General features: G+C 35.3%; 1 protein-coding gene across 11 annotated transcripts in view; it reads right to left on the bottom strand.

Annotated features, from left to right (window-relative positions):
- Positions 1-3,319: 3,319 nt before the first annotated feature.
- FNBP1 (formin binding protein 1) overlaps positions 3,320-27,804 on the bottom strand; it is a 189,603-nt gene continuing 165,118 nt past the window's right edge. The window contains exons 10-17 of one of the 11 annotated variants that reach the window (XM_036748971.1): positions 27,479-27,574; positions 20,438-20,452; positions 16,170-16,279; positions 13,633-13,765; positions 11,915-12,036; positions 9,936-10,072; positions 7,922-8,080; positions 3,320-3,923 (exon numbers count right to left, since the gene is read on the bottom strand). In XM_036748971.1, the coding sequence (XP_036604866.1) occupies positions 3,916-3,923; positions 7,922-8,080; positions 9,936-10,072; positions 11,915-12,036; positions 13,633-13,765; positions 16,170-16,279; positions 20,438-20,452; positions 27,479-27,574 (780 nt within the window). In that variant the 3' untranslated portion in view covers positions 3,320-3,915. Of the gene's footprint in view, positions 3,924-6,904; positions 8,081-9,935; positions 10,076-11,914; positions 12,037-13,632; positions 13,766-16,169; positions 16,280-20,437; positions 20,453-27,478; positions 27,575-27,804 lie in introns of those variants that run through there. The other 10 variants (XM_036748970.1, XM_036748968.1, XM_036748969.1 and 7 more) reach the window with 10 other exon arrangements.

Consider the following 27,804-nt stretch of genomic DNA (forward strand, 5'->3'; position numbering starts at 1 on the left):
AGTGGTTTGCCATTTCTTTCTCCAGCTCATTTTGCAGATGTGGAAACTGAAGCAAACAGGGGTAAGTGACTTGCCCAGGGTCACACAGCTAGTAAGTGTCTGAGGCCAGATTTGAACTCGGGAAGATGAGTCTTCCTACTACAGGCCCAGTGCTCTATCCACAGTATACCTACTGGGACAGGTCTTATTAATATGAATCAAGACCGACAAGAAATCTCAAAAATGTTCCAAATTCATGCCTGTGATTTAAAAGACATAATTGAACTTATGTCTAAAAGTACTTACATCACTGAAGCACATCAAATAATCTGAACAAGTAAGACTTGCAAAATTAGTCTTCAGCCCATGTTAACTTTTTTGGGCAAGCGAGTTAGAGGATAATAGGATGTTAAGAGTTCTAAGAAACCTTTGAGGTTAATTAGCTGATCTAACACCTACCATGCTCATTTTACATGGGACAAGAACCTGGGTCTCCAGACTCCTACTCCATTGCTCTTTGCATTACAACACACAATACCGTAATGAAATCTTTGTATTTGCATTTCCTAAGATGAAAACAGTTCCAAGAAAATACACCAGAAGTTATATTTTTATTTAATATTTAGATGATTTCATATAGATAAAAGAACAATGTTTGCCTTCATTTGGTTGAATTCCATCTCCAGAAACAAGTGGGAAATGCCAGGACCTTTCCAATGGCAAAGACTCACAAGAGATACTCTACCAAAGTCTAGGTTAGTGCTTAGCCCGCGCACGCACACGCACACACACACACACACACACACATTCTCTCTCTCTCTCTCTCTCTCTCTCTGTCTCACACACAAACACACACACACGAATGAAAATTTAAAAGTGCTCAATATCATGGCAAGATAGAATTTGGCTTATTAAAATAAAATTTGACAATACAAACAAGAGAGATAGTCAATAAGAAACAAAAACCCAAAATACAGTATATGGAAAAATACTCCAAAGTTAACACAACTTTTATATTTTTTCAGTAAATGTTTTTTATTCTCTATTTACAGATGTTACAGAAAGGCATTAGTGACTGTGCTGGTGGGGCAGTGGCGAATCTCACTCACTTTAGAGACTGTAAGGGCCACAACATGCTACCAGGTGAAATTGGTAAAAATTCAAAGGCAAGTCCCATCACAGCAAGTTAATGCCTTTTCAACTTTTTTTTCAGCATATCCTGAGGATGGATCAATTTCAGATTTTGCCTTTTGGGAAATGACTTTGTTTTGTCAACATTCAGGGTTAGTTTTCTTTAAAATTAAACATCCAAAATGACACCACAACCTTCTAGCAGTGATGGGAAGATGAAGTGTGATGGAAAAGCAGAGAAAGAAATGTTTAAGAGATTCTGAGCTCTTATCTGCAAATTATTCCACAACATTTTCACTGTTGTCATCAAAAATTTTTTCGCACTAAGCCCCATTGGTACCTTCAAGCTAATAGTCTTTCCAACATCACTATGTAGCAACTCTGGCATTGCTGTAAATTGATTTACTTACAAAGGATAATAATTTATTGTCCACCTACACCTAAAACCAATAGAAAATTAAACATTTTCCATTCTTGCTTGGACATGGTTGACATGGGAGTGCAACAGTGCATCAGACATTATAAGAATAAATTTATAGAAGCTTAAAAATATATCCTATTTTGCAAAGGATTCATCCATCTCTTTTTAATGAGAATTAACAGGTACACATGGAATTACCCCAGTCCAAGGTTCTGACATCTCAAAAGCAAAATTTCTGTTTGGTTGGAGGATAAAATATAGAATGGTCCTTATTTGTGATATTTGTAATGAATTAGCAGTGCCAACTTCTGAAGGGAAAAGCATGCATTGGAATAGGGACTGTCACATAAAAGCACAATAGCCTAAGAGACAGTGAATAGTTCCAATGACCCTTGGGACAACAATTACACTCCTTCTGCAAGACTTTGGAGGTGCGAGTTACTGTTCTTTCTGACACGTCTAATTTCAATTTCATTCACCCAAGCCAATCCTCTTCCTTGGACCATGATGGACATTAAAGAATTCTTTCAAATTGCATCAACTCCTTATTGAAGTAACCATAGAAACAAAGTGCTTCTGCCTATGGAATGACATTTGACCAACAAAGAGAGTCCAGTGGGGTTTTTCAAGCCTCTGAGCTCAAGTCAAGAGGGAAAAAGGCTTTCTTTTTACTTATATCCTCTTTCTCCTAAAGATAGTATTAATTTAATGGCTTCTAGCCACTGGAGGGACTTGCTTCTGAAGTCATGATTTATGCAGCCAGCCCTTCTCTCCCACCTTTCCCCACTTGCTGATTTGAATAATTTCCATAATTTTGACACATTGAAGCAGTCAACAGACCTAGCTGTGAACACCCCTCAGAGACGACACTTCTGCATCTATCTCTTCTGAGCTGGAGATAAATTATAATGTCTGATTCCCAAAGAAAGAATGAGAATGTTCACAAAGTAACTTTCTAGTTACTAGGAACCAAACTGAAATGCCACTAAACGATTACTACTGCCTGTCAAACAAAAGAATTGAGCTTCATTTCAACTCATAGCTTTCATAATTGACCCTAACCATCCTTGTCTTAGTTCAATTTATGCTAGATAATGTTAATAAGTCCCAAAGAGGCTTACTTGCTAATAAAATGGCTGATCTAAGACTAGGGCAGCCACATGTGATATGACTTCAGTATTAATTAAAGATTCAGAAGGTAAAAGAATTCCATCTCAAAAAGCACATTGTTCATTGAACCAAACAGTGTAAAAGCTTCGAAACAATATAAGTGTTTTCTGATTCTGGTCATGGGATTGCTTAGGACGAAAGGATGGCTTTAAAGTCATTTGACGTGATAAATGATGATGAATCTAGCTGAGGTCCTGGAAAGAACAACCAACCAAATGGTTTTTGTGTTCCAACATGACAGTGCATAGGTGAGGTGCTCATGCCCAAAACACCCATGATCAGGCACAGGTCCAAACTACTATTACTGACAAACATGTAGATTACTAAAGGGATGACAGACTTTATGAAAAGGTGAGCACAGGCAGGGAGCAGGGCGAGCATGCAGACTGGAATGAGACTTAAAACTGGATCTTGGGAAGACTGAAGACGGACTGCAAACTCAAACATTTGCAGGTACGTGCATGGAGGTTTAGATGGTAGAGTAAGAGGAGGAGGTGGGGGTGGGGTGGAGAGAAGCAAGTAAGCAGTCATACGCTATCAGGCTGGATCCTGACAAAGTGAATGTTTGGTGTGACAGGAGAGTCAGCTATTAAGAAGCCCTAATGAATACACATGGCCTTTTGGGAAGGAAGAAGTATTTATTGTTGATTACTAGGGTACTCAATACATTTTTAAAAATCTGAGCATTCTGTCTACCTAATGTATATCTGGATCTCCATTTCTATATTCCCTTAGTCTTCTCATGAGACTAGTTGTAAAATTGTCACAAAAGGCACGTTGTGAAATCGAGATGAGCCACATCACACATTCAAGCAGACTGAGAGCTAGGGAGCAATTTAAAAGGCCATGGGGCACTCTTCTGGGAGTTTCTAAGAAGTTTTGTATTGCAAGGGGAAGACTTCCCACAACCATGAATGTTGAATTGGAAATTAAAGAGCAGTTCTGTCAGCTTAGCTCCCTGAAAAGGAAGCCCACCCAACAGAACCAAGGGTAAGGTCTATGTTTTAGTCCGAACCACAAAGAACATGCTGGAAGAAAAGAGCAAGCATCTGAGTAATGTGGGGATGTCATTTCAGATTGAGATTTCAAGGGTTAACTCCAGACCAGCTCAAGAAGTCTATGCACATGACCCATTTGAGTAGCCTATGGAAACAAGCAGACTGTCTATCCTCCTGTGAAAGCTCACTCGAGGCTCTTGCACCAGCACGTCACCTTTAGGAATCTACAACACAAAAACAAACAAAAACTGTGTGTTAGAGAGAAAGGCGACAGGTGGGGAGTGGGCATATTGCTCTAGGATGCAAATGTCCCACCAGGCAAAGGGTAAAAGGAAAGTATGGGGGTCAGAAGTATCTAGAGCAGTCATTACGAAGGTAATGTCGTTGGGATAAGTAACTTTCACTGTTTTGTCATAGTAAACTATTTTCCAACCTAGATTAAGAGGGATGTCTACTGGAAGACTGAAAAGACAAGTTCACCTGAATGACTATGTCTTGTGATTTTAGTTGCATGTCAAAGGAAAGAAAGTAATATTTTATTGATGGAAAAGATAACAGTGTTTCAATTTCCTTTCCTTAATTGCAATTTTGCTGTTTTTTATTGGGGGATAACATAAAATCTTTGTTTTAGTGACGAGGTAAACAGAGCTCAGTGTTTATCAGGCAGTAAACAGTGAAAGTTCTTCATCTTGAGGAGTGCAGGAAAGCAGCAAGAAAAAGAAACACAGACTTTCTAAGCCCATAAATACATATATGGTAAAGAATAGGAGAAAGTTATCACGGGTGTGGGAGAGGCCAGATTTTTATATGCATTTGGACAGAAAATGCCCCAGTGCTAAAAGTAAGAGGCTTGAGCACTTGTACTACACAGAATAATTTGCTCAGAAAAGTAAAAAATCATTTAAAATACACAATCATGAGAAAATATAATGTTTATTAGAGGCAGATGTAAGGATACAGCTAGAAAGTAATACCGGACAAAGAGTTTTTCTTTTAGAACAGAAGAAGAAAGAAACAATCACGTTGGCTACATTCAAACAAAACTTACTCAGAATCAAAGTGTCTCTAATAAAGTCAAGTCTGGAACAGCCAGCAGGGACCCTAGCTACGAGTGTAACAGTCCTTGTGGCTTACCCAGCAGTTATAAAAACAAAAGGATCATTAGGCAGCAGAATAATAACCAGTAAAACAAACATCTATATAAAAAAGGCAAAAAGTTAAAAACAAGTCAAATTCAAGTAACCCTTTAGTTTTTAAATTGCAGTATATACAAATATTTTCTGTGGGGAATTACTGACATTTAACAGACTTAATAAAAAAAAAAATCCCTTACACAAAGGAAAAAAGATGTCACAACCCAATTGCCCAAAAGTTAGCTATAATATTCTAAACATTTTGGCAAGCATTAAATAATTAGCTACATTGTAAAAAGTGCACTGGCATCAATAAAAACATAACCATTACTCCTGGTTATGGACACAGGAAAGTAGCAGTTGTTCCTCAACGGAGCAGTATTACGGAACTGTTGGCTGAGGTATGACAGATTTATAAACCAGGTAGTAGGCAGGAGGGAAGGATCCCACAGAAAGCATGAGCAACTCTGAGAGTCTGGCTAGGATTAAGGAAGTAGAACTTTATTTTTTTTTTTGAAGTAGAACTTTGTAAGCAAGATTTGTTTTTGCTCTTTTTGTAAATTTCGACAGAGCATTTCTAATTGAAGAAAGCAGAGCCTATTTGAGACAAAAATGGCAATTCTGGCAGAATATATCCTTCTAAGAACTAATCTTTCATTTAAGGAACTTTGAAACATTGAAACTTTCTTAGGGCTCTGTCCACAAAATGAAGTAAGATTCCATATGGAATCTTATGGAACGAGTAGTACCTGTAATCAGATTACATAACAATGGCATGAAAACTGGTGCTGGTGAGATTCTATGGAGCATTTAAATATTTCAAACATGGAAATAATCAAAGCTAACAAAATATTTTCACTGTGCCATGAACATATGCATTCTGTTGTTCTTGCCACTAAGAAATCCATTATAAAAATCACAGTCAGGCTATGCAAATTAAAGACATCCCCTTTGCAAACCGATTGATATGTTTTCTGAATCAAGGTGTGCAATCGTTTGTGGAAAACACAGGGCATTAAAGTTTTAAAAATTGTGCATTACAAATGACAAAATGGTTTCATTCACTTTATGTTTTTTTCAGTATTTATTATGTTGCCTTCGAGAAGGAAAAAAAAAACCCAACATTTGAGTAATGAACAAATGTTCCCTTTTACCCTGGGATTTCTCAATGCAAAACTGTACTGAAGCCTAAAGTTAGCACTCACAGATATTAAGTAAAATGGGGAAGCATTTGTAACACATTTAAAAAGGAACAAAAACCCTGTGGATTAAAGACTACTGTATTTTCTTATTGTAATCTGAATAAAACTTTAATAATTCAATTGAAAAATGCTTGTAATCAAAATGGGCTATTATATCAAGAATGGGATAAAAGAAAAAATACTTATTTAGAAAAATAAAAATTACTAAAACATGCTTTGCTGATTTCAAAATAGTGGTCTAACTTTGGGGTTGTAGTTTGGTAAAATAGATTTGGCTTGATCAAAAACATATAAGGGTAAAATTAGTCTAAAATTAGACTACATGAAGGCAGCTTTTGAATCTTGGATATAGTTTTGAAGCATGTGAAATACGCTTCAACACAATTCATAAATAGCAGGAAAGATTCTGATAACATATAAAAACAAAGACTTTGGGAAAAGGACACATAGGTACAGAAATATTTATAGCAGCTCTCTTTGTGGTGGTAGAGAATTGGAGGATGCCCATCAATTGGGGAATGGCTAAACAAGTTGTGGTCTATGAATGTAATGGAATACTATTGTGCAATAAGAAATGAAGAACAGACAGACTTCAGAAAAACCTGGAAAGACTTATATGGTCTGATGCTGAGTGAGAGGAACAGAACCAGGAGATCATTATACACAATTACAGACACACAGTATCCGTAAGGACGAACTCTGATAGACTTGGCTCTTCTCATCAATGCAAGGTTCAAAGACAGCTCCAAAAGATCATGATGGAAAAAGCTATGCACACCCAGAGAAAGAATTATGGAGTCTTGAATGCAGATTGAGGCAAACTATTTGCTCTCTTTTTTTTTTTCTTCTTTTTTGGTTTTGTTTCTTCTTACTCATGATTCATTCCATTGCTTATAATTCTTCTTTACAACTGGACTATTATGTAAATAAGTTCAATTTGAAGGTATGTGTAGAACCTACATTGGATTACATGCCATCTTGGTTGGGCGGGGGGAAGAGGAGGAGAGAGGGAGAGAAAATTTGGAACTCAAAAACTTGTGTAACTGAATGTTGTAAACTAAAAATAAAAAATAAATCTATTAAAAAAACCCAAAGACTTCAGTGAAAGACAACATCAATACATTCTGGGCCTAAAGTTTCCTCATCTGTAAAATGAATAGCTGAAACGAGACAATTTCTAAGGTCCCTTCCAGCTCTAACATCGAAGGGTTTTATGATTTTAATTCACCCCATTTTTGCTAGGTTTAAGTAACATAACATGCATTAATATCTATTTGTAAAGAGCTTTATTTTGTAAAATGAGCCAAAATGCTTATATTTCTTAACAAACTAAAAGAAACGTGAATTTCTTGACTGTGTGCAGGCAGAGGATGAGTATATCATTTTCAAGTTCAATTTTTAAAAATCTAAGTCTGAGAAACTAGTGAAAAGGACAAATAAAGAATCTCAAAAATGGCTCCCAAATCGTTATCAGTTATCAGTGCATCTTATTAGGTATACCTAAGAACTGGGCTTGATTCAGTTAGATACAATTACAATGAAGTATTTTAATAGAAGCTGGACTGCAACTTTCTTGTTATCTACAGATACTACAAAAATAAATGACATTTACTTATATTTCAAATGAGGACATATGTATATATTGGCAGTTCAATGAGCTCTCCACATGGGTATTTCATCTTAGTAAGAAAAACTTACTATCAAATAAAATCAACAAAAAGTCAGTTGTACAGTTCATGAATCCATTGTGTAACTATGTGGAAAAAAATGAACACCGAGGAATTTATCTAGTTCTTAGAGAAGTTCTACCTGAAACAGTCACAGATGGGGAAGGAGAAACTCCAACTAAAAAAAAAATTAAATGGTATTAAATGTAAGTCATAGCACCTTTGGCATTTTTGTCCAAATAGACTTCGACGTACGAAGTGGGGACATAACCTTCTTCATCTTCGTTTCTCCGAATTCGCGTCCAGCCATCACCTTTATCCTCCTCTATGACATATAATATTTCTCCTTCAGCTATTGAAATAGTTCCTTCATTCTGACCTGAAAAGTTAATGGCACAGTAGTTTAGCTTTTTAGTCAAAGAAACCTCAGACACTTGGGTTCTTATCACTGGTAAAGATTCAGGCACTAACATTTATTTGAGGGGCCTCTAGCCCTTTATTCTCCATAAACCTCTCAGCACAGCCATGTATTTCTCCCTTTCTTGTCTTCTGTAACACTGCATGGTCCTTGTTCTCTTACCACAGTGACAGATTCTTTTCAGTATCTTTTACAGGTTCTGATTCCTCCTCTGCTCCATGGGCTTCTCTTCCCTATCTTATCAACCTCATCTTTTCCCATGGTTTTGACTCTCACCTTTAAGTGGTTGATTTCCAAAGGTCTATCTTTAGCTTTGACCTCAAACATGAACTCTAATCCAGTATTACCAACTGCCTAGTAGGCATCTCCAAATGACTGACCTGATGGCATTTTAAATTAAATTCATTATTTTTCTTTACAAATGAGCAGCTGCTGATGTGCCCAGTCATCTAGGTTTTATCTTTGACTTTTTCCCTCCCTCATTACTCATATGGAATCAGTTACTAAGCCCTATCAATTCTTCCTTCACCATCTTGGTCAGGCCTTCATCTCTTCTGTCCTGATCTACTTATTACTCATAGTCTCCTAAACAGTCTCCCTGTTTTGAATTTCTGCCCCTTCCAATCTATTCTACATTCTCCCAGCTGATTACTCTTCCTGACTATGTCCCTTCTTCTGCTAACAAAACTTAAAAGGCTCCCTACTGCCTGTGCAGTAAGGTTTATATAGTGAATTTCTTAAGGACAGGGATGATACCTTACTCATCTTCCCATTTTCCATAATACCTGAGACAGGACCTTGCACATAGTAGACATCCACAAGTATTAGGGGCATAATTAGTATTTTTTAAGTAAATGGATGAAATTATAATTTATGGCAGCCACTGTAATTAAGTTTATTCAAGTTGGACAAAATCACAAAATAAGTCAACGAGCTCAGTAATTAGGAAAGGGAAAGCAAAAAGCAGAAGAGAATACTGAATCACAGGAAAGATGACAACAACAAAAAAGCAGTCTGAACACATTCACAGGAAGGAGATTGTGTGCTGGAAAGGAAGGAGGGATAGATTCAGAGTCAGAGGATCTGCACTTAAATCTCAGCTCTCCTCTTCCTTACTGCCTATGCTACCCCGGACCTGTCACTGAACTTGCAGGTTCTATGTGTCTTCATGTACAATCATAGGGCTGCTCTACATGACCTTCCAGTTTAAATTTTTCAGTTCTAATCAGTACAATGACAACCCTGTCCACTGTCATGGAGACAATTATGTCTCCCAAAGATGTTAGCAACCTCCTGACTGGGAGAGGATAGCTGTGAGGTAGGGAAACAGACACACAGTTCTGGACATAGTCACTGTGTAGAACTGTTTGGCTTTACTATGCTTATTTGTTACAAGGATTTTTTCTCCTCCTTTGGTTCAGTTTTTAATTGAAAGGATAAAGAAAGGGGTAAAATATAATAAGGCTAAAAAAGAGGGCCATTAAAACATTTTAAAAAATGAAATGAAGAAAACATAAGGAAGTTCAAAAGGAAGCACACAAGGAAGATAGTTTTTAAAATAAAGTATATGTATGTATATCTATCTATATGTACATACGTACATATACATATTTAAAGCAAGTGGTATGAAACAGAGAGTCAAAGTTTCATATGCAATACTGTTTTTGTGTTCTGCTATGTATGAGGAAATGTTCATTTTTGGGGAGTGTTTAAGTTCAATTTTTTTAAAATTAAATTTTAAAAAAATCTTTGATGCTGCGAGACACATAAAATAAGCTAAGATAATTGAGGAAAGAATGGTAACAGGAAGCGATACCTTCAAATGTATACAGTGCTTTACAGGTTCCTATGGTAGGAAGAGGCTCTTCATCATCAAACTCGTCATCAAAGTCTGTGGCCATCATCTTCAGTTCATTCTCCTGACCCTGTTCCTCTGTGTAACTGCCATCTGGGCTGCTCAAGAAAGAAAAATACACAGCAACTATAGCAACTAACTTCAGCGGAGATACTCACCTCATGTGTTCAACAAAAAAAGCACTTGTGGTCACCTTAGTTACAATTATGAGCATCCCTTTCACGTGCCTTTATCATTCCATTGTAAATTCTAAATTTTCACAATGCCAGAAATTATTTCAAGTTTACTTCAATTTTAAACCTGTTCCTCTCTTGCTTCGTCCATCTTCTGAGACTCATCAAGACCTAGTTGATACTGCATCCCTGGCCATCCTTCCCATATTGGTTGTCCTGTCTTGCACACTCCCCAACTCATTGGTCCTAGTGGAGTGAAGGGAGAATAGCACAGAAGACTCCTTGCTCTCCTGTTTCCTATGACCACGGGCAGACTCTCCCTCTACAAACATCCCTCAGTAATTTCTCTTATTTAAAGTTCCTGCCATCCAAATTTATCACCCAGCTCAGATTTTGATAGTCAGAGGCAGCTGGGTGGTAGGTGTAGTACAGATACCACTGGGCCTGCAGTCAGGAAGATCTGACTCGAGATTACTAGTCCTAACCTTAATAATCCTAATCTGATAATCCTCATCCTAAATCCTAAATTCTAAACTTTTAATCCAGCCTCAGACACTTACTAACTGTGTGAATCTAGGCAGGTCACTCAACTTCTGTTTGCCTCAGTTTCAAGTTTGGGACCTCTTCTCCACTGGCCTGGACTATTCCAATAGCCTTGTAATTGGTTTCCCCATCTCAGATCTTTTCTCCACTCTAATCCACCTTCCATACTAAAGTGTTGCCCACAGCTACCTTCTCCCAAAGCTCAGGTCTGATCATGTCATCTCTTATCCCTATTCGATATCCAATATAACCTGTTGGCCACTTAGATCTCTTCCCAACCCAGCTTTTTATCTTTGAAGCTTGCTTTCATATCACTCTCCTCCATACAATCTACTTTCTAGCTATTCTGGCCTACTTGGTGCTCCTCATACACAACATTCTTAATTTCCTGCTCCCACTTTCATTGGCTGCTCAGATGACTAGAATACTCTAACCCAGGGGTGGGGAACCGGTGGCCTCAAGGCCACATGTGGCCCTGTAGGTCCTAAAGTGCAGCCCTTTGACTGAATCTAAACTTCACAGAGCAGATCCCCTTACAGCTAGGTGGCACAGTGAGTAGAGCACCAGCCCTGGAGTCAGGAGGACCTGAGTTCAAATCCAACCTCAGACACTTGACACATGTACTAGCTGTGTGACTTTGGGCAAGTCACTTAACCCCAATTGCCCTGCCCCCCAAAATAAATAAATAAAAATAAAAAGATGTGTTCTGTAAAACTCAGATTCAGTTAAAAGGCCGCACTTGAGGACGTAGAAGGCTACACGTGACCTCAAGGCCCCAGTTTCCCCACCTGGCCCTAACTCCTCACCTCTGCTTATTAGAATTCCCTCATGGTTCAATTCAAATGCCACTTTCTACATGAGGCCTAACTTTTCCTGCCCCCTAGCCCTTCCTGTTTCCCTCTCTAAGGTTATTTAGTATCCCTTCTATATTCATCTCGTATACACCTCTTTAGCTATATGTTGTCATCCCCCCCCCCCCCCCCCCCCCCCGCTGCCCACCCCTCCCCCCAGCCCCGCCATTAGAATATAAGCTACTTGAGATAAGGGACTGTTTTGCTTTTTCTTAGCATAGGGCCTGGCCCCATAGTAAGCACTTAATGTTTGTAGATGTACTGAATTTCCACTCCATGGTGCCCAAACATGTATGCATCAGACATTTGACACTTTTATATAGTCCATTATGTCAAAAGTTCAAAAGAGAACAGCTCTCTACAGGTACGGTACCTCTCCCGGTCCTGTGCACAATTATTGACTGATGTTGCAGTCTGTGCTTCATACATTCCACTCTGTCGTCGGGCTTGATCCCCTCGGACAGGGAGTCTGCCTTCAACCTCAGTGAGCCAGGCCTGGAAATACAAAGGAGCATTTATACTCTTTTCTAAAATATTCAAAGAAACAAAACACAGAATCTGATTTTACTGTATTATAGGGCAATTGAGCATGAAAGAAGATGAAGAGGAACACATATAGAAAGCACCTTTAATTAAATTTTTACTCTTCCCATCTTTACAGCCCACCCTCCCACCAAAAAACTCCATTATACCTCATTTTTAAAGAATCAACAGTAAAGCAACTTTTTTTCTGGTGGAATTCAGGAAACCAAGTGAAAAAAGTTACTTTCATCAATATTGTAAATGGAAGTGGAAGGCAAAGAAGAGTATATGTGACAAAGAAAAATGAATACTAGCACAGATATTTCCAGTTCCAGAAAGGCTATTTGTAGTATTGTGTAAAGGGAATACAACATTCATTCTCACCTTTTCTTTTTATATTTTTTTTATTCTCACCTTTTAAAAATCTGTTATTTGACTCTGTGAATAACTTTGTATAAGGATTCCATTAGCATTTTCCCCATGCTTCATTTTTAGTTGATAAAAAGGTTTTTCCTAACCAACGTGAGTGTTCCTATACACACACACACACACACACACACACACACATAGATATACATACTATATACATAAAATCACATTGCTTTTGCTCATCTCTTAAGACATTTCTATCATATTCCTTATATTATATTCTCCATTTTTATAGACCTTAACAGATCACATTTTCTATCAATGTTTCTCATAGGATGAATGTGTTTTAACTACTTTTTAAAAATCTATTTTTAATTTGCTAAGCAGAGAATTGAAAATTACTTAGCATTAGTTACTTGAATACATTAATCATTATTAACATCTATAAGATCTATCAGGAGAAATCGTCATCAGGTATGAAAGAGAAAATTAGAGAGCTTTTAAAATTTTATTATAGAATTTGTTTTGCTTTACTATGCATATTTGTTACAAGGATTTTGTTTTTCTTTTTTCAATGGTAGGAGATTGAAAGGAGAGAGGGGTTAGAGAAAAGTTAAGCCCCTCAAAGCAAGAAATGAAGGTTGTTGAAATAGTTTTTTTAAATGTACAGCAAATGAACAGAAGTAAACAAAGAATGCCAGGAAGCAGCACTGTTTTGAAAGTTAAATGATGAATTTATTATATATTTTAAAAAGAAAAGCTGAATATAACAGCTTTGCAATTTAATGTCTGATTCTCTCTTTTTTTTTTGTTCTGCTATGTATATAGAAATGCTCATTTTATTTGGTGAATGAAGAATTAAAACAAAAACACGAATAAAATCCATATACAATTAGCAACATTTCCATATGATGCTACTAAAGAGTACCTTAAAAGTGATCCAATTAAACCTGTGTCCAATGGATTACAATGCTTTTTTGCATCTAGCTATAACTTACAATATGAAATTAGAGCTGGAAGAAAACTTGGAATCATCTAGCTTATCTACTCAGCCTTGAAGTCCAAACCATGTCTGTTTTGTTTTAGTCAATTATACCATTTACATGGTAAGAGAAATTTCATAATGCCAGGCTGCTTCCTATAACAATGTAATTTCCAATTGCTGCTTCAATAACACTTTCCCCCTCACTCCCTCCATACCTCAAATTTCTGGACCTCTAGTCGGAGTTTTTCAATATTTTGCCCAACTTCTATCAACTTGTGATCCAAGCTGCCTGGGTCTCCCATTTGTGGATTCTTTACATAGACATCTTTCATTTTTGTTATGGCATCTCTATAAGAAATGAACATATCAGCGAAGATTAATGTAGGAGCACAAATACACACACACACATACATATTCTTATCTACTGCTTTAATACTATTCATTCTTAAAAATGCAGCACAAAAGAATGGAAGGCAGATTCTATCTAAAACTGAAAACTTGAAAGGCATCTCATCATTACCCACAAGTCAGAAATAAAATTTGCATTTTTATGCCTTGGCATTAAAACTCTAAATTGGGAAAAAGTCAAAATAAAAATGTACATTCCAAGTATATAACAAAGCTTCAACTGGCATCTTGGAGCTTATGGGTTATGTGCCATTCATCTCAGGGAGAAGCAGAATTAATTGCTCTGGAAAATGTTTTATACTATTCCAATTGTTGGTTGGTGCTGGTAGCTGGCTGGCAAAAAAGAAAGCTTTAAAAAGTCATATGACATTTTCTGATATCTTAGAAAAGGGCCCATAGCAGCTTGGAAGTGAAGAATTCCCCAAAAGAGCCATCAGATCTGTTTTTGAGCAATAATTTATACGTCTAAAGACTGTTATTAACTAAGTAGCCATTTGAGAAAGCATATATCTAATATCTATATCTATATCTATATCTATATCTATATCTATATCTATATCTATATCTATATCCATACATGTTAACTAGAAGGCACTTTAGGAAGAGTTAACACTTCTCAGAAGCTACATCAAATGCATATGCTAGAGGAGATAAAGTCAATTTTTACTGAGCTACAAATAAGAATTTTGAGCCTTGGGACCAACTTTACTTGATCACTCTTATCACTAGCAATGACTACAGCTCAAAGTTAAAAAAGGTACCAAATGCTATATAGCTCAGGTACAAGTGGTTTCATTCTAAAGCTCCCATATATCAGACAATTATAATTCTCTATCTTTCTCTGCTCAGTGTGAGGGAAGGCTGAGAAAACAAGTAAGCAGACAGAAAGCAGACTTATTTTCTATATGTCAATGCTATATTGAAATGCTATCATAACTTTTTACTGTAGCTAACTGATCATACCTTAATTCACCCATCACACAGTTCTATTGTGATCAGGCACAAATAAAAGTAAAAAAAAAATGAAACATTCAAATCCCTATATTATAACAACCCTTCTTCTCTCTAGTACTGCCTCAACTTGAAACTAAACAAGCTAATAATTCTTCTGACCTGACTGGACACTAAAATGTCCTCTGCAAAGTAGGGTAACTTTTGAATAAGAAATAATTTTAAATACATTTGCTTCTCATTTTAAAACTAAAAAACCAATGTCTACAAATGATTTGTTGTATTAAAATTATTCTAAAAGAGAGTAAAATAATTTTCTTATTTTAAGCATATATTCAAAACCTAACTTATTAACTAACCCCAGTGTCCCTTCAATGGGAAATACTGCCTCAGTAATAATCTAAAGGAGCTAATCATTCTGCCTGTTGTAGGTAAGAATTGCTCTAAATTGCTCAAACTATACTGGTAAATCCTTAGCAGAAGTGAATGGAATTGCCACACAGATGAGAAGGGAGACACTGAGAGAGGGGAAATGGTGCTGCTTTTCAATCAGATGATTAAATATTATCTCATAAAAACATGAAAGAGGAAGAACAAGCAGTGCAACTTATTCCAGGAAGTATGAGGAAAGCAGTTTGAAGTAAAACTGCAGCTAACGGAATCTGTCCCTTTTGAAGAATAAAGATTTATCCTTCTGTTTTTGTTCAGGGTATTTCCATCCACATAGAGTCCCTATCTGTTATTTCTAAGAGAAACTGGTGATTCCCCAAAGCTGTTACTACTATGATATTATCATATACCTACACATCTAATGGCTGTTTGCATAATGGGATAGTCTATAATTTGTAGTATATCAGTATTCCTAGATGTTACCAAAACACTACAACAAAGAAAAGAGTGTAATTAATTCTTATTAATGTACGTATGTAGGCTGATTCCTATTCATACGCAAAGAGTAGTCATGCTTCTAGAACCAGGATGATGACCAAAAAAGTCCTTCGATTTCCTTCTCAGATAGGTTAGGCAGTCTTCTCTATAAATTCATTAAACAAGGCTTCATGCTGACTATGTAAACATTTTAATCAAAGCTCAGATAAAATATACTGGACAAATCTGTAATAAAGCAGTTTGATGGAAACGACTTTTACTTTCTATTATAATGCATGCATACACTATTTTAAATTAATTCAAGAATCACTTAGTAAGCACCTACTATAGTATATCCAAGACACTATGTTTAGGTACTGGGATAAAGACAAAACAAAAACACTGACTTATGTATTATTCCTCTCCATAAACTACTGCTTTCAAGACTACTTTAAACACTTTCATTCATCGTTGTTAATGAAATGAAACCTGCATTCCATAATGAAGAATGTTTGATCTATTCTACCTTTGATCCATCTCCTTTTGGATTTCTTTATTTAATTCATCAACTTTCTGCTGCAGCTTTTTTCTTCTTTGTTCTGGTGGAAGATTGCTGAAGTCCTCTGGTCCTGCACCCTACAGACAGGAAAATGTAAATGAGATCTGAGTTGAAGGACTCCTGGGGTATACCTAGAAAAGAAACTTAGTAAAGGAAGAGAAGGGAAAAAAAAACACCTTCAAAGTAATTCGGAGCACATTTCATACAAGAAAGGTTCCTTTTCACCATGATCCCCTGTTAATAAACAAAATCAATGCATGCAACCTATAGACAGCTCAGCAACCACTTCCTATTCTGTTCTATCATCAGCCAAGAGTGCTCTGAAAAGAGTGTCTACACTGCTACAGAAAAGTATATATTCCAGGAAGTGAAAGAATAAATGGTATTCACATTGATAATCACTTGAAAACTCACTGAAATAGATATTTCTCATTCTACTACAAAACTGTTGTTGCCAATGTCTCTTGAGACACGATTTACAAGGATACACAGTTTTTCATATAAGCTAAGTGCCGACCCTCTTCCTTCACAAAATTTTTCACATACAACTATAGTTGTAACTATGATTTTGTCCTAATCGATGTAGTCCTTCCTGTCTCTTCTTGCAGGGCTAAAGCTAAAGGTTGCACAGACTTTCACATTAGTATAGTGACTGATCCCCACTCGGATCACCACATCTCCAGTTCAGTCATAAAGATTACGGGTATCAGCCTGGACCCAGGTAATTTCATAAGAAGGTAGAAAAATACAACCTTGTTTCCGTAAAAAGTTATCTGTACTTAATGCTCTGAGACTCTCTTCTCTCATTACCTTTATGGTAGTGTCAAAGTTCATACTGTGTGCCTTCCACTGCTTCAAGATCAATATCCCAGTTTTTTATATCAAACCTCAGCTGTTCCTTATTCTAGCTGAAGAAATATACTGGTAGTCTTGAGTCATTCAAAAACAGTTGCTAGCTTTCTTGTGCACATGCTATTTAAAAGTAGAGAATATGAAAAGAAAGTTAGAATTTTTCTGACTTTGAGTATATTCCTTATTTGTCAAAAAACTGTGACTAGATTGTGGGAATTTCACAGATAAAGTAGAGGAGAAATGCACTTAATTGACCTGGGTAAGTCAGAGACAGTATGAAGGAGATTTTGTTTAAAATTTTAATTCTTTTAAAAACAGAGGTAGGGCTGGTTTGGGAGTGGGCGAAGAGAGGGGACTCTAATAATGTAATTTGAAAACCAAGCTCACTTTGCCAAGTAGCTTAAATGGATGCTTGTGACTTCAAGTTCCTAGGCTGATTATGTTAAAATGCCAGGCTGCTTTGCTTAGGAGTATGTGATTCAGCAAATATTTTGCCACAAAGACCATGCAGGGATCTTTTCAGTGGAGCACTGGCAGAGTTTTCAAAGACTAAAAACTCTCCTCCCATACACTTGGAGACACATTTTTACTGAATTAATTCTGACAAATGGCTTTTGTAAAAGTTGTATGTATAGTTGTGTGGGCAGAAAGTTCTTGTGTACCACCAATTCCTTCAACAATTGAAATTTTAAAAATAAGGGAAACAAAAATTATTATTAAGGGTGGTAATGCCAACGTCATTCATGGGCCTAAGCACATATTTTTCATAACTTATATTCTAAACATACTTTATATTCTACACATTCTAAACATAAATCTAATTCATGTACCCTAAATAAAAGAATTGAAAGCCATAAATGTCCTTTCACAGGATCATATAGCTATAGCTGGAAGGTACCTTCTAGGTCATCTAGTCCAACTCCCTTATTTTACAGATGAGGAAATGACATCAGAAAGGTTAAGTGCCTTTACCCTAATCACATAGGTGGCAAAACCAGAATTTTTACCCAGGTTCCTTGACTCCAAATTCATCACTCTTTCCACAATGTCTCATTAGGTTCAAAAGAATAAACTATATTTATGTGCTGATTTTCTTTGATCAATATTTCTACAACTATTAAAACTGCAAGACGCAGTCCAGTGTGGAAGAAATGGCTGGAAATGGTGTCCTGAGACACTGACCCAGGTCACTTAACCTCCCCGTCATCCTTACATGCAAAATGAGTGAGCAGGATGCGATCTTTAAGGTGCCTTTTCGCTCAACAATCAATGATTTTATTCTATGAATTGTGGTGGTACGGTTACATTGAAAGTTTTAAATAAAACACCTGTTATTTAAAGACCTTACAATAAACATGTAATCTTGTCTCATCACCATTGTTTATCTGTAAAGAAAATCATATTGATAAACAGCTTGGGTTAAAAATTTAGAAAGCAAGCTAAATGCACTTGCCTCATACTATTAAATGCCACATCAGGGAAGAGGGGAGAATTAATTGTTTCTTAGTTGCTTTTTCTTGATTCTATTAGTTCTGGTTTATCTAACCAGGAAGGAATTTTAAATTCGTCTGAGTCTAAAGTTTTCTGAGCCAGGTTAGGTTTTCTCAAGTGATTTTGTGATGCCTTTGGAATTAAGAAGAAAGTGGTACTAACATGAGTAGAATTGAAAAAAAAATTTTTACTAAAAAAAATTCCAGGTTGAGCTTGGGGTTAGTTTTATCAAAGATCTTTGACCCTCAGTGGTACAAGAAAGCTTTATCACCCTGTCTAGAACTATAGTAGGAACTGTATTTGCATATAAAAGTAGATAAAGCAATTTTTAAGACATGCCTTAAATAAATATAGTACAATTGAAAAGGGGGACAAGTTGACATGATGCTACTTCAACAGCAAAGGCACAGCATCATTTAAAAGGAGGTATATAGTTTCTTGGCATAACAGACAAAAATTTAACAATAAAACCAATGTTCATAGTGATTGCCATATTTTAGACTAGAGAAAAAGAAGATCATAGAGTTGCTAAGTTTTGTAGAAATCTTTAATTATACATATTAATAAAAGTTCACTAGTATTAGAGGGAGGGGAAGAAGTAAAATTAATGAGCTTCAAAATTCTTGTTATTCCATAAACTGGTCCACCTTCTCATGAGAAGCAAGTCTTTTGTTTAGTAACTTAAGTTTGAGGAGCAAGGAGATTTTTAGGACTAGGCCTAAAGAATGAAGTACTCTCTGAGATAATATGAGGCCATCTAGAGAGTCTAAGTCAACTGGTCAAATTATCCCAAATGGATACTACTAATTAGCCAGATCTTTTAAAGTTTAAGTTTCTAAATTTCTTTCCTTTCTGTAGAGGTCTTAAGCCAAGGGGATTTTCCAATTTTCATAGGCTCAAAAATTATTTTTCTTTACACTTAGATCAGTTGACCAAGAAACATGAAAACAAGTTGTAAAAAAAAAAGAAGTGAAGAGCCTTGAAATACAGTGCTCTAAGAGCAAAACCTATAGCATAAATCATACTCTGATTTTATGTCTAATCTATTTCTTAAAGATCTATAAATTATTGTCAATTGTTTCAAGTAATACCCATAATCACAGACATACCATTTATGCCTTCTTTTATAAATGTGTTAATTTTTGTTAAAGGCTTATTTTTTCCTTAACAAATATGATGATTGAGTTAATTTTGATCACAGAATTTAGTACTACAAAATAAATGCACAAATAAAACCAAGCACGCTAGAAATGTATTCTGCTTGTTCTATTTAAATAAGAGGCTCTTTCACTTCCCAGAAAATGACATTGTGAACCGGTGAAACAAGCCATGCGAAACCCACCCATCTATCGGGGACAAGCTGCATCCATCAGGCTTCTCCCTTCAGTCTGGGTGATTCCTACAACCCTATATTCCCAATATCCCTCTTATTTTCCCAACTTCTGCCTTCCACATCTGCCCATTAAAGAAATGGGCAGGAAAGTCAAAGTATCAGTGGTTTAAAATCTTATTTTTAATCCATTAGGCAGGTAGAGATTGTGTAGACATTTTAAAAGTATGTGTGTTTAGGTGCTCACAGACACATACACACACATATACATAAAGTTTATGTAAATAGGTGGTCAAGCTTTATCATCCTTTTAGAGTACCAGATTATTAAGATAGAAAAATAGAAAATGGAGTTAATTTTAAGAGTGTGAATTACAATCACTTCTATTATATTCCAGACTTGTGTACCCAAAGCTGTTTAATAAGGAAACAAGAACAAAACCATACAAATCACAGTTCGGATAGTTAATTTCACAGGATGCTGCAAGTGGCATAGCACACATATGAAACATAAAAGGAAACTGTGATTAAATAGAGGACATGCATCTTATAATTGTGCTTACCAGCTTGAGAGAAAGCTTCATGTAAAAATTGAAGGAATACAGGAAAAAAAGAGAAAAAATAAGAGCATATCAGTAGAAGAGGAACTTTGTCAACTCTACTGTTATAACATAACACATACATTCATCTGTCAGTTTGTGAAAATGATTTGTAGCAAATCTGTGCAAAAGTTCACAAGAGGGGCAAACCTTCACCAAAGGTTCTTTTAGCTATCATGCTGCTTGAGCAAGTGAAAATGGAAGAGTGAAGTTTGTGCTTACAATGTTTTATTGCTAATATCAGTACAATGTGACTCATGATCATTATACAGTGTGAAACTCATTAAGTATTTATCAATCATAATAATCAGGCTGTAATTTATTCACCAAATTTCCCAAGTAAATTCCCACCCAGATGAAAAGTTTTATCATCCATGACTCAAAAGAAACTACTTTTGAGCATGACACATTTTTTTTTTTAGCAGACACAGAGAGTGTCCAGGCAAGGAAAAAAAAATCTACAAATTAAACTGAAAATGCAGTGCACTGGAGAGAGCACTGGCCCTAGAGTCAGGAAGACCTGAGTTCAAATCCAGTCTCAGACACTTACTAGCTGTGTGACCCTGGGCAAGCCACTTAACCCTGATTGCTTCAAATAAATAAATAAACTGAAAGGAAAAATGAAGGATGGAAAGGTACTCTGTGACACTAATACACACACACAAACACAAACACACACACTGCCTTCAGTTGTGTGAGACATTCTCAGAAATTTGTATAATGACTACCATGAGGCGATTGGTGAGTGAGGCAATCACGAGGAGGTGCCATGGATATCATACTGGGCCTTGAGTCAGGAAAACTGAGTTGAGCCTAAGACATTAGGTGTATAACCCCAGGCAAGTCATGGAACCTTTATTTACCTCAGTCTCCTCAACTATTAAATGAAGTTTGACAGCACTTTAGTCTTGGGGTTGTTGTGAAGATTAAATAAAGATAATATTTGTAAAAAGTAAAATAAAATAAAATGCACAGTGCCTGGCACATAGTAGGCACTATATAAATGCTTATTGCTTCCCCCATGAACCTCTATTTACAATTGAATATCATCTCTTTGAGCAAAGAGCCTCTGATTGTTATGCTAGGAGCAAACACATTATCTTCTTTCCCTATCTTGGTCTCCATATCACTTTTTCCCACTGGGTAGCCTCTCTTTAGAATTTTTTAATATAGTAACATTTTGTAAATTACTCAAGGATACTGTTGTAGTTATAGTCCATGTAGGTGATGGGTATTGTGCATATACAAGAGATTTGCCTCTGAACAGTCAAGTGTTTTAGCCGTAAAAGTCAACTATCTTAGTAATACCTACCACCACAATGTTTATCCTTACCTACCAGTGTTGGCACAGGCTCCCTGGTAGTTGTTTAAAACTAAGGACACCACCCAAAAAAAGAGCTCCCCCCCCCAAAAAAATCAGAAAGAATCTCAAAACTAGAAAAGGAAAAATGTTTTTGTGTAATTTACTGGTATATGAAACACCATCTTGGGTAAGGAAGAGGTGTTTTTAATTTAGAAACCAATTTTTTGTGTTAATTCTCAAAAAATGGGAAAAATTATATAAAACAAAAACTGACATGCAGAAAACTTGTTTAATTTAAAATAACGCAAATAGTCCAAAAACTGAGGCAGATATGACAATTTGTAGCAAGAGCTTCATAAGGTAAAAAAATTACCAGAAGTCACAAAGCACTAATACTTCACCTTTCTAAGGAGATAAAAACTGACAAGGACTCGACACATTGTTTTACTGTAGGCCATTTTTCACAGTTCAGATTTTAAAAATTTAGGCTCCCTTTGTTACGAAAAGTTGAAAATGTCTTTACAAAATAAATGACTATCAACTTTTTTGAATTTATCTTGACAGGACCTAAGTAAAACATCTAGTTCTTCAAAGCTAAGTCAAAGTTATCATTTCTTCCTAAATAAGATAGAAAATTTTTAAGATCCAACTTTGAGGAACCAGATAGTCACTCTTTCTGATTTAACATTCAATCTTTATAAAGATATTTAAAAAAACAGCTAGAGCAAGCAATCAAATCAAATGATATTTCTGAATGCCATGTAAGAAAAGAAGTGTAAAGTTATAGTATAATTGATATAAAATACATGAAGAATTGCTTTTATGAAATCTAACAACAGAAGACATCCTATATTATATTATCTTCCAGTTAAAATTTCAAAAAATGTAACATGCTAGTAAATGAAGGACAACTTTCATTAATTAGAGAAATAGAGAAAAAGGCATTCAGGGAGGAGGAAGAGGATTAGATTTTTAAAGACAACATACACAAAAATGAATAGAGAAAAAGGAGCTGCTGTGACAGTGACCTAGGCAGTTGAAATGAAGTGCTTTAGCATTCCTGTGAACTTTAGCAGAGATATATTCAATACAACTTGAGTTCTTTGTACATACAGACAACACTTATGGTGCACAGCATAAGGATTCCTAAATATTGACCTACAAAGCAGGTATACTTTAATACATAAAAGTATGCTACATGCGCTACAATCTACATAAACATTGCTAATTGAAGGCATTAATAATCAAACTAGCCCTTTTTCTGTACATTTAATAAATGATAGCAACAACAGAAATCACCAACTTAAAAAGAGCTAATTTTAATAAGATATAATTTAAGTATATTAAGGTCTCTTTAAAAAGCAAACAACTATTTAAAAATCTAACAGATCACTAAATGTTTGAATTTAAAGGCAAATTGTAGGGTTTCTGTCGTGAAATGTGAATAACCATTCATAATGTAAGGTCTTCCAACCCAAATGGAGCCTTTTAAACAAACAGAAATTTGTTGTTAGCTTGAAATGGTGAGCCTACCAATTACTTAATCCATTGTCAGAAAACTACTCTTGCTTGCTAAGAGAATATTCTAAAGTTTCATTATTTACATTCCCAGAAGAAGGGAGAACAGAAACTGCCTGTATAAGACAGTTCACTAACCTAGCAGGCAACAAAGAAGAGCCTTGGGAGCCACAAAGCATCAATAACACATGAGGAAACATGAAGCCAGTGATCCATGTGTTATTGGGCAGGCATAGACACTAACCTCATATACAAAAACAGGGGATAGAAGTAAACCAAGGTTTAACATGAAAATTTCAAATTTTGATATGTCAATTACTTATTCATGCTTCATGAGGCATTTTGTTTTCTCAATAATTTCTCTCACTGGTTATTGCTTATGAATATATTCATAACATGATTTGTATTGGATGTGCCATAAAAAAAATAAGCAATACAAATGAATGGCAATCAGTTTATGGCACAAGGAGGGTCTTTGTGATGATGCTCTAGTTCTATGATATTCAGCTGGTCAATTAAGAGTAAAAGAGCCATAATCAGAGTAAGTCCAAGCACACTTAATGTGTACTTTTGTAAGGTAGTTGTAATTCTACAGAACAGCTCCACTAGAACTGGAACTAAAAAGAAGAAAAAGGAACTGGAGTATGCTGTGGAGGCTATGAACTTTTGTTTAAGTTCCCAAATGAGGTAACCAACAAAAAGGTCATTTTCCTTAGAGTATAATTTACTTCATTTCTCTTTTCCATGCCCAAATGCAAAGACCCTCCAAGTGACCTCTGTTGCCATTTCGTATTGTAAGCAGTTAATCAAGTTATTTCCTTAATGAATTTGGGTTCCCCAGTAGTTGCCTGGTAAATGGGGTTAGTGGCTGTGCAATTATCACATGTAAACTTACAACATATTCCCTAGCCTCAATGGCATAGGTAGGTTTCCCTATAGTCCTCTTCATAAGTTCTTTGTGAAAAGAGAAAGACTGAGTCTGCCGATGAATCAGCAAGAGAAAATATAGATTTGTTAAAAGGGGACAAGCAGAAACCAATAGGATACCTCATTTTTCTGGTTCTATAGTAAGGAAAAAAGGCATAATCAAATCTCTGATGGCATTTGGTAAATATCTTTGAAATATTAAGATCGACAATGAAGAATTTTTTATTAAAGAAAATTTTAAGGTACAGAAAAACTCATTTACTCAAACCAGAAAAAAAAATCTTAATTTAGAACAAGTAAAAGGAACAATGTATTCTCATAACAATGAGAGCAAAAGAAAATATTCTATCTAGTCTTACTTTGATTTACTCTTTTGTATAAAGATAAAGGAATTAATATTGGCTAATGTTTAGGGAATATACCAAAGAAAAGACTTTGAAGTGTCATACCTTATGTGTAAAGAAAGTTGTTTGGATCAACAAAATATGGTCAATGAAATAAAGTTCATTATGATAGCATTAACAATTACCACTTTAAAAACACACAAATACATATATATATATATATATATATATATATATATATATATATGTATATATATATGTATATATATATATGTATATATACACACACACACACACACACACAAAGGTAAACAAAAACCACAAAACTCCTTGACTTTGTTTATTTAAATGTTTAGGAAAGAAATCAAATTGTTCTACAAATGTTTAAAGACTTTCATACTCTAGTGGTAAAAATGAGATAGTGTATAATATGTAAGAAGACTAAATTAGAGGTCAGGATACCTAGGTTGTGGTTTCTATCTGTCACCTTCTGTGTGATCTTAGCAAAAATTACATCATCTCTCTGGGCCTCAGTGTAAAATGAGTGCATAATCTCTAAACAGGTCTCTAAAGCAAGGTAGTCAGACTAGATGATCTGTGCAGTTCCTTTCAATTCTAAAAACTTGTGATTCTGAGAAATATGAACCCAAAAAGAAATTCAACATATGAATTTCTAAATCTCCTAGGATGATTTTTCCATGTAAATGATCTTCAAAATAATTGTAATCCCAATTATGGAAGGGAAAACTACTAATAAGCCGAGAATGTAATCACAATCTGTTTCTATAGATTATTGCATAGGGAAATAGATGTTAATTTTCCATGCTGAAAAATATTTTTTGTGAATTTATTTTGACTTATTCAATAATATTTTCCCAAATGGTACCTACTAACTTTTCTTTTGCAATGTGCTTCTTCTAATGTCTTGCATCCTCTCAAAGATAAGGAAGTCAAAAGATTATCAAATCTGAACTAACTGAAAAACAAATTAACTGACTAAACAGGATCAAAATGTGTTTCTATTTGCCAAATGTGTTTTCAATTCAACAAAAATTTTATAATAGAAAATGGTCAATTCAGGTAATAAAAAGTGATTGCTGAGTCTTATTGTAAAATTATGAAACTATGTTGGAGTTATTTCTAAAACAACTCTTAGTAAGATTAAAGTTATTAAAATGCTGCCTTTCTTAAAATGAAAGCAAAATAAATTATATTCCTCTTTCTTTATAAAGTTATGTTCAATTCTGATGATTATAATATTTTCTAGATATCTCTTTCTTATATTGCTATAAAATTTAGGTTTCTTTTTAACTTTCCTTTGACATTCAAAAAAAATGATGGCACATAAACCAAATGCACTTAGTTAAGTCCAATTGATTGTGGATGTCTAATAGAGGAAAGGCAGTATGCTATACAATTTAACAAATGGTATGAAAGTTTAAAAATATAAGATGAAATTTTTAAAAGTAAATGCAAAGATCATACTTATTGTGAAGGTATTCATTATAAGGTCAGTAACTAGTTTTTATTAAAAAAAAATCTGATTTACAGTGAAGGCACAGCAAATATCAAATCTTAGCAATCTAACAAAAGCCCCATGATAAGAAGTTTGCATTTCTTTAATGACAATCAAGGTAGAAGACCGAAAACATGAAGGCTGGCATGAACCAGTGGGCTGTTGCCTTTCCACAACTGTTAACTATGGAATACAATGTAATCATACACTTTAGAGTCAAATTCCACATCCTAAGTTGCTCCCTTGAAATCTCTAGGAAAATTATTATATTTCCAGTTTTTAAATTTATTATGTTATGTTGAGTGACACCAGTTATTTTGCTCCGTATTTTTACTACGTCAGTCCACAAATACATTGTCCATGATAGTACTTTTCATTTCACAATGAGGAAAAAAACATCTTTAGATTTTCAAACAAAAGGTACTCTCTATAAAGATGTGACCATTTTAATCCTTTACTAGAAAATTAACTAACCTAAGCATTAAAGAGTGCTTTTCTCTCAATCTAGTGTATCTAAATAAGTGAAATACCTACTCACAATTAACAATTCACTGGTGATAATAAATTTCTTCCTGGTAAGAGTTACATCTAATTATGAGGAAAGTATAGAAGTATATCCTCCCTCAGGGACTGACAGAATTTATAACATTATTAATGAATAGGATTAATATCCATCTTTGGGGCTAACCACATTACAAAAGACTGAAGATAGTCATGTCATATATGCAGTCAATGCTACAGGAGCTATGTTTTGATTCCTAGGATATTCTAATCTGAAATTCTACTGATTATATATTTCAGATCAATTCTCCTTTCCTCCTTTTAAAGACAAGCCCTGAATTTATTCTTTTCTAATAATTAGGTACATTATCAGTCCTTATTAAATTCTCATAAATAGCTATTTGCTCCATGGTGATTTATAGCAATTCTCTAAAATCCTGGGCTACAGATGACAACAACTTGTTCTAAATATGATTCACATACAGAAGATGCTTAATAAAAAGTAGAGTGAATGGAGTTAAACTGAGTTAAGGCTAAGTTAAATAAACAATTATTTTCCTATTCTGTTTTGACATTCTACCCTGTCTTGTGTATCAGTGGTTATGAAAACTACATCTCAGTTCACCTATTTTGTAAAGATCAAGGTGAAACACTAAAGTTGTATATTCTTTTGACAAAAAGTAGGAGAATCATTCCTCCATGTACCATTATTGCATACAGGCATGTGTTCTGTGGTTTCACTGGGAAATTTTTCATCACAATTGATCACAGATTCTTCTTTTTCTTATTTTTTGAAGCTATAGTGACACAATAATCATTCACAAATAAAACTTGGTACAGAGAACAGAAAGTGCAACAAAAGCGCGAGAGAGACAGCTATCTAGAGCAGAACTTACCCCACGCTTTAGACTCCTGAAGCAGTGGATTTTGGGTTTGGAGGTCATGAACTCGTTGAAGCGATGGGAGAGGGGCTCCTTTTGCTGCTTGGGAGACTGGGGGCCGTTGGGAACAGCAGAGGGTGAGGCAGAGGCAGGGGGAGGAGGGGGGGGCTGATGGGGGGATGTTAAAGGGACATAAGCTACGTATAAGAGATGGAGCAGTGAGAGAATAAAAACCAGAAACAAGAAGACACAAAACAAAAATAAGCATCAAATAATATTTGAAGTACAAAGCAATTAAAACACAAACAATTAAATATATATGCCATGGTCCAAAAGAAAAT

Source organism: Trichosurus vulpecula, chromosome 3 (genome assembly GCF_011100635.1).
Source record: "Trichosurus vulpecula isolate mTriVul1 chromosome 3, mTriVul1.pri, whole genome shotgun sequence".
NCBI lineage: Eukaryota > Metazoa > Chordata > Mammalia > Diprotodontia > Phalangeridae > Trichosurus > Trichosurus vulpecula.